The sequence below is a fragment of the Myotis lucifugus genome, unplaced genomic scaffold (assembly GCF_000147115.1).
Source record: "Myotis lucifugus unplaced genomic scaffold, Myoluc2.0 scaffold_8393, whole genome shotgun sequence".
In the NCBI taxonomy this organism is placed as follows: domain Eukaryota; kingdom Metazoa; phylum Chordata; class Mammalia; order Chiroptera; family Vespertilionidae; genus Myotis; species Myotis lucifugus.
The window spans coordinates 1-6981 of NW_005879441.1; the positions used below are offsets into that span (position 1 = coordinate 1).

Here is a 6981-nt window from a genome sequence, read left to right on the forward strand (position 1 = left end):
AAAGATGAAATGTTGCTTAATCTGATTAGCAATCAAAGGAATGTAAATTACCTCTTCAAAGAGACATTGCCATGCACTCTCCAAAATGGCTAACACGTTGGTACTGTCTCTTTGGAGAATAGTTGGACATTAAGAAAATTGAAGATCATCTACGACCCAGTAATTTTGCTCCTAGATATACCCTAAAGAAATGTATGCATGTGGCACCAAGGGACATGACCAAAAATGTTGTTAGCAGCACTATTTGTAATTAATGCTATGTATCTTTTGACATTGATTTCATTTGTTTTTCACAGCCAAGCAGATTTAGCCAGTCCTCTGTCTTATGCTGTACAGATCGTAGGCATGAGTGCTACTCTTCCGAATTTGGAGCTTGTGGCTTCTTGGTTGAATGCTGAACTCTACCACACCGACTTTCGTCCTGTACCACTGATGGAGTCAGTAAAAATTGGAAATTCCATATATGATTCTTCAATGAAGCTTGTGAGGGAATTTCAACCCATGCTACAAGTGAAAGTAAGTCAGTATTTTTACTTCACTACCATCAGTACTAAACACTAATGTCGAATATTAAATTTTTGTTAAGGGGTAGGTTAAGTATATAGTAGAGTGGAAAAAAACATCATTTTTGTCATCAGACAGACCTTCCTCTGTTACTTAATTGATCTTCATACGGCTGTGATATTAGTTGAATCACAAAAGCTCTCTGAATGTAGTGTCTTCATGTGTAAAATGAGATAATACTTTAGTATAAGAATGAAATAGGATTTTTAAAAATTGTCTAGCATCTAGAAAGTGCTCGATAAATTCCTTCCCACACCTCTAAATACACTTAAAAAGTTTTAATTCACAGTAGTTTTTTAAAGCCTGTTTCTTTAAAAAAATGTTTCTATTGATTTTTAGAGAGAGGGGAAGGGAGAGGGATAGAAACCTCATCTATCAGTTGCCTCCTGTACACCCCCTACTGGGCATATGCCCTGATCGGGAATTGAACTGGTAACCTCTTGGTTCTCAGGTCAACACTCAACCACTGAGTGACACCGGCCAGGCAAAGCCTGATTCTTCAATCCTGGGGTTAGAGAACTGATTCACCATCTGTGAAATGAGGCATCTTCTATTTTTATGCAGAGCTGTGTCTCTGATTATTGAACCAGCAAAGGGTAAGTTTAGAGCTGGGATCAGGACTAAATTCATGTGTCAGTACCCTCATAGGTATGCATTTGTAGCCTCTGCATGCCCGATATGGAATCTTATTCAGTTGCTTTGCTCTGTATGATAAATTTCACTTGACTATGACTTGGTTACTTCAATAATTATATATGTAAACATTCATTTACTCCTCTGTCAATCTTTTTCTTCTATTACCATGTCTATGCCTCTACCCTTTTTGAATTACTTTCAACTCTTACCTGAATTATTGAAATAGCCTCCTAATTGCTCTCTGCTTCCTTCCACCTGGTCCCCTTCTATCTATGCCTAAACCAGGAGCCTGTGATCTATATAAAATGAACATCAAATATGTAAGCATTCTGCTAAAAAATTTGTGATGTTCCCTGTTTCATTTAGAATGAAAGCCATTTAGCCTTAACCGGTTTGGCTCAGTGGATAGAGCACAGCCTGCGGACTCAAGGGTCCCAGGTTCGATTCTGGTCAAGGGCATGAACCTTGGTTGCAGGCACATCCTTAGTAGGGGGTGTGCAGGAGGCAGCTGATTGATGTTTCTCGCTCATTGATGTTTCTAACTCTCTATACCTCTCCCTTCCTCTCTGTAAAAAATCAATAAAATATATTAAAAAAAAAAGAATGAAAGCCATTTAGAATGTCTTTATAGTAGCCTACAAGGCCCACATTATCTGCCCCCACCCTCTTAGTGCTCTAATCTCATCTATATTTCTTCTGACTCCCTCCATAGCCTCATTGCTGTTCAATAATATGCCAAGAATCTCCCACCTCAGGCTCTCTTCGTCTGGAATGCTTTCCCCACCAGGCAGCAGTATAGTTTAGTCTTCACCTTTGGACCTTTAATCAAATGTCATGTTCGTAGGCCCCCTAGCCACCTTGTCTCAACTACAGTGTCCTCCTCTTCCTGGTCCCTATTTTCCCTGTTTTATTATTTTTTTTCTTATCACTTTTCAAAATTGAATATACTAAGTGTTTTACCTGTCTTGTTTTTGTTATTATCTATCTCTTCTTATTGGAGTAGAAACACTCTGAGGGCAGAGCTTTTTTTTCCCTTCTCTGTTCTCCATCCCCAGTGCTGAGATCAGTATCAGGCATATAGTAAATATTTGTTTAGTGAGTGAGTGGATGGATGAATTAATTCAATTATACACACTGACCTTCCAGTTTTGAGAACTCACTGAGTCACCACTGGGCTTTCACCTATTCTTTGTTCTGCCTGAAATGTTTCCTCTGTCCCTCACTTACCTTTGATTAAGTTAATGCCTCCCCTCCTTCACATCTCAGCTCAATCATCATTTTCTCAGGGAAACCTTTCTTTTAGATCTTTCTGTCAAATTTATGTCAAATATGAGGCCTCAAAACACAATAAAACGCTTTTATAATACATTTTATGAGTGTATTTTACATTTATTTGTTTAGTACTTTAATGCTTCCCCAGTGAAACCTAAACCCCTTGAAGATAGGACTTTGACTTTCTCTTGCTCACCATTATATCCTCATTGGAGGGTATAATGAGGGTTGGAGGTCAATAACTATTAGCTAAGTGAATAGAAACTATTTCCTTCTCACCTTGCATCATAAGGAGGTTTATTTCTTTTTTCGTCTTCTTGTTTTGTTAATGATTTTGTAACTGATTTTTATTATGCCTTTGAGTAGAAAACAATTCCCCACAAGCAAAATGCATGACTTTAAATTGATGTGAAAATGTTTTGAAAGTACCACTAGAGTGGCTATTTCTTTCTTTTCTTAGGGGGATGAGGACCATGTTGTTAGTTTATGTTATGAGACCATTCGTGAAAACCATTCAGTATTACTTTTCTGTCCATCAAAGAAATGGTGTGAGAAGCTGGCAGACATCATTGCCCATGAGTTTTACAATCTACACCATCAAGCTGAAGGTAAGTTACTAATTGAATCACCGAGCCATGCTGGCTGGGCTGAAGTGTATAATTTAATCAATGTTAACACATATGTACCTGTTTAACACCCACTATAATCAACATATAGAACATTTTTATCACCCTAAATATTTTTTTTTTTTGCTTTTTTATTATTTTCCTCTATCACCAGCCCCAGGCAACCACTGATCTGCTTTCTGTTATTCTACACTAGTCGTGCCCTTTGTAAGAATTTCATATAAATGAAGTTGTATAGTAGGTATGTGTCTTTTTTGTGTCTGACTTCTTTCACTCAGCAAGATATTTTTAAGGTTTATCTAGATTGTTACATTTATCAGTTTATTTCTTTTTTTTACTACTGAGTATATTGCTATAACCACTAGTATATATATATATTTTTTAAAAAATATATTTTATTGATTTTTTACAGAGAGGAAGAGAGAGAGATAGAGAGTTAGAAACATCGATCAGCTGCCTCCTGCACACCTCCCACTGGGGATGTGCCTGCAACCCAGGTACATGCCCTTGACCAGAATCGAACCTGGGACCTTTCAGTCCGCAGGCCGACGCTCTATCCACTGAGCCAAACCGGTTTCGGCTAGTATATATTTTTTATTTTACTGTCCTATGGTCCCTTGAGGTCCAAGATAAGTGTAAGAATGACAGAGACCAGTTCTAGTCATAGGATATTAGAATATTTTAGATATTAGATATCTCAAGCTAAGTTCCAACAGGTAAACTTTGCCTGAAGTTTATATTGGGAAGGCTCTGGTCCAACATTATATTGTCTTTTCTAGTTCTTTCTTAATTGATACTTTATGTACTCTGCCAACTTATATTCCTTATGTTGTACCATGGTAACTTATATTCCTTAATAACCAGAAAAATTTTTATTTTCTTTGCTTGAGGTTCTTTTAGTTTGGTTTATAGCAGTGGTTCCCAAATCCTAGTGCTTGGACTAGAGCCTTAGACTTGATGAAACCCCAGAAAAGTAAAGACAGGCTGCACATTTTTCATGAAGCTAAAGTTTAAATTCTGAAATTATCCCTAGTAACATTTAAAAATGTTGAAGTGACTTTTGAAATAAAAATATTGATCAATGATAATTTTAAAAAATTTTAATTGTCAGCATAATAAAATCTTGGCAACTCTTTGTGGGTCCTCAACATTTTTAAGAAAAGGTAATCTAAGAACTTAAAAAGTAAGAATGTATTTTATGAGAAGTTTTACTACTTCAGAAACCCAAAACTCTGGGAAACTCTGTAAGAAAACAGTTTCTGCAGAAAGTTAAGGTTTCACTGGGGAAAAGTTTACACAGAGGCAACAACAGAAGGTAATGTGATTAATTATCTCATTGGTGCCAAAGAGGCCAGAAAAATTGTCACATAGAATTAGGCTCCTAAGTGATTCTGACACCACTGGTTGGTGGGTCACACTTTGAGCAAGGACTTTGATTTTTAGGCTGTCTGTGGTAGTCGTTCTCTATAATCCTCTCCTTCCTTCAGCTGGTTTCTTTGGTCCCCTCCTGTGGGCCTGATCCCACTGTAATACAGTGTTTCCTAAATGTTGGTGAACTTTAGAATCACCTGGAGAGATTTAAAAATTCCTCATGTACAGGTTGTACGTGATTACATCACAATATCCAGGGGTGAGAGCCAGTCATCAGGATTTTTAAAAGGTGGCAAGTTAATTAGTATATGGAGTAGTTTCAGAACCATTGCCCCTGTGATTAGCTCTGTAATGACTTAAGCAGATAGCACTCGAAGAAGTCCAGACAGAGGTGAACAGTGTTGATAATGTTTTTGTGTAACAGGATTGCTAAAATCATCTGAACTTTCACCAGTGATACTGGAACAAAAGGGCCTCCTTGAAGTGATTGATCAGCTGAAACATTCGCCTTCAGGACTGGACTCTATATTACAAAAAACTGTACCATGGGGAGTAGCATTTCATCATGCAGGTATCCATATTTATAATCTGTTAAGAAGCCCCCTTCAAAAATCCTCACAGTTTCTTCATTTTTGTATTAACATGCTTTGATTTCTTATTAACCACACTTAATACTCTTAGATTTCATTTCAATAAATTGTATGGTTAAGATTAAGCAAGAGTAAAACAAATAGGTTTACTTATCTGTATAGTAAACCTTACTTGCAATAAATGTCTTGGTGTCCCTTGTTTCAGGGATCCCTTGCTAAAGTCTTCATACAGACTGTTTTCTGATGCAGCATGTTGCCCTCAATCAGAGCACGTTTTCTGTTCTTGTCTTCCACCGACAAATATAATGCCTTTTCCAGCTTAACTAAGCGCTTATCACACACTATGTCCTTAACTTTTGCAATTTGAGATGTGACAGCAAAACTAGAACACATTGCTTTTTCCTGTACAGTTTCACGGATAGAAGATTCATTCTTACCATAAATGTTAGCAACCTCAGCATACATTTAGGCACTGCTTAATGACATAGTCTGAGAAAAGTGTCATTAGGTAATTTTGTTGTTGTGCAAACATCATAGAGTGCACTTACACAAACCTAGGTGATATAGTCTATTCTATACCTAGGATATATGGTATAGCCTGTTGTTTCTAGGCTATATGTACAACATGTTACTGTACTGAGCATTCTAGGCAGTTGTAATATAGTGCTAAGTATTTGTATCTAAACATATCTAAACATAGAAAAGATACAGTAAAAATATGCTATAAAGATAAAAAATGGTACACTATTACCATGAATGGAGCTTGCAGGACTGGAAATTGCTCTGGGTGAGTCAGTGAGTAAGTGATGAGTGACTGTGAAGGCACTTGTAGTTTCACACACTTCTGTGACTTATAAACACTTTACCCTTGGGCTACACTGAATCTATAAAACAACATGAGATTAAATCAAGCACAAGATAAAATGATGCAATCAAGAGATGCAGTAAATACGAGATTATGAGGCTGCTGTTGGAGTAACTTGGCATACTGTTTAACAGTAAACTATTTTTTATAAATAGAAAGCATATTCTAAAATAATATTAAAAAGTATAGTATAGTAAGTACATAACCAGTAACATGATCATTTATTATCATTATCAAGTATTATGTACTGTACATAATTGTATATGACTGGCAGTGCAGTAGGAGTGTTTACACTTGGTATAAACACATGAGTAATGTGTTGTGCTATGACATCACTAGGTGATAGGAATTTTTCAGTTCCATTATAATCTTACTAGAGGCCTAATGCACAATATTTGTGCAAGGGGCTCAGCCCTCGCAGCCCTGGCTTGCCTCGGCCTTTACAGCCCCAGCTTCGTCTGGAATGTCATCCAGAAGGTCATTCGGCCATCTGGTCTAATTAGCATATTACACTTTTATTATTATAGATGGGACCACCATCATATGTGTGGTCCATCATTGAACTGAAATGTCATTATGAAGCACATGACTGTACAGTTTTTTTCCTTATTAGGGCAGAACTTTCACTTTTTCACTTACAGGAAGCATTTTATGGCTTCTCTTTGGCATATACAAATTGCCATTACCACATTTGTGCTTTGGGGTCATTATCAAGTAAAATAAGGGTTACTTGAACACAAGCACTGCAACACCGAGAGTCAATCTGATAGCCAAATGGCCACTAAGTGACTAACGGGCAGGTAGTGTATGTAGTGTGGATACACTGGACAAAGGGATGATTCACATCCCAGGCAGGTGGAGGGAGACTGTGTGAGATTTCATCATGCTACTCGGAGCAGCTTGCAATTTAAAATGTGGGAATTATTTCTGAAATTTTTCATTTAATATTTTCAGAGCACAGTTGACTGCAGACAATTGAAACCGTAGAAAGCAAGACCTCAGATAAGGGGAGACTACTGTACTTGCTACCTTAATTTTATGCCACTCTGAGTATCTT

General features: G+C 37.1%; 1 protein-coding gene across 2 annotated transcripts; it reads left to right on the forward strand.

Annotated features, from left to right (window-relative positions):
- The first annotated feature begins 301 nt into the window (after positions 1 to 301).
- On the forward strand, positions 302 to 6964 carry LOC106696081 (DNA polymerase theta-like). 2 transcript variants are annotated; one of them, XM_023749416.1, is made up of 4 exons: positions 302 to 516; positions 2933 to 3080; positions 4894 to 5040; positions 6879 to 6964. In XM_023749416.1, the coding sequence occupies exons 1-4, from the start codon at positions 346 to 348 to the stop codon at positions 6887 to 6889; spliced, it is 477 nt and encodes a 158-aa protein (XP_023605184.1). In that variant the 5' UTR covers positions 302 to 345; the 3' UTR covers positions 6890 to 6964. The 2 variants fall into 2 exon arrangements, with proteins under 2 accessions (XP_023605184.1, XP_014306645.1); XM_014451159.2 differs by lacking the exon at positions 6879 to 6964 and having other exon boundaries at positions 4894 to 5215.
- Positions 6965 to 6981: the final 17 nt, after the last annotated feature.

Coding starts and splice junctions, on each gene's coding strand:
- LOC106696081 (XM_014451159.2), top strand. CDS start 346: ATGAGTGCTACTCTTCCGAATTTGGAGCTTGTGGCTTCTTGGTTGAAT. Junction 517..2,932: donor AACCCATGCTACAAGTGAAA/GTAAGTCAGTAT, acceptor TTCTTTTCTTAG/GGGGATGAGGACCATGTTGT. Junction 3,081..4,893: donor TCTACACCATCAAGCTGAAG/GTAAGTTACTAA, acceptor TTTGTGTAACAG/GATTGCTAAAATCATCTGAA.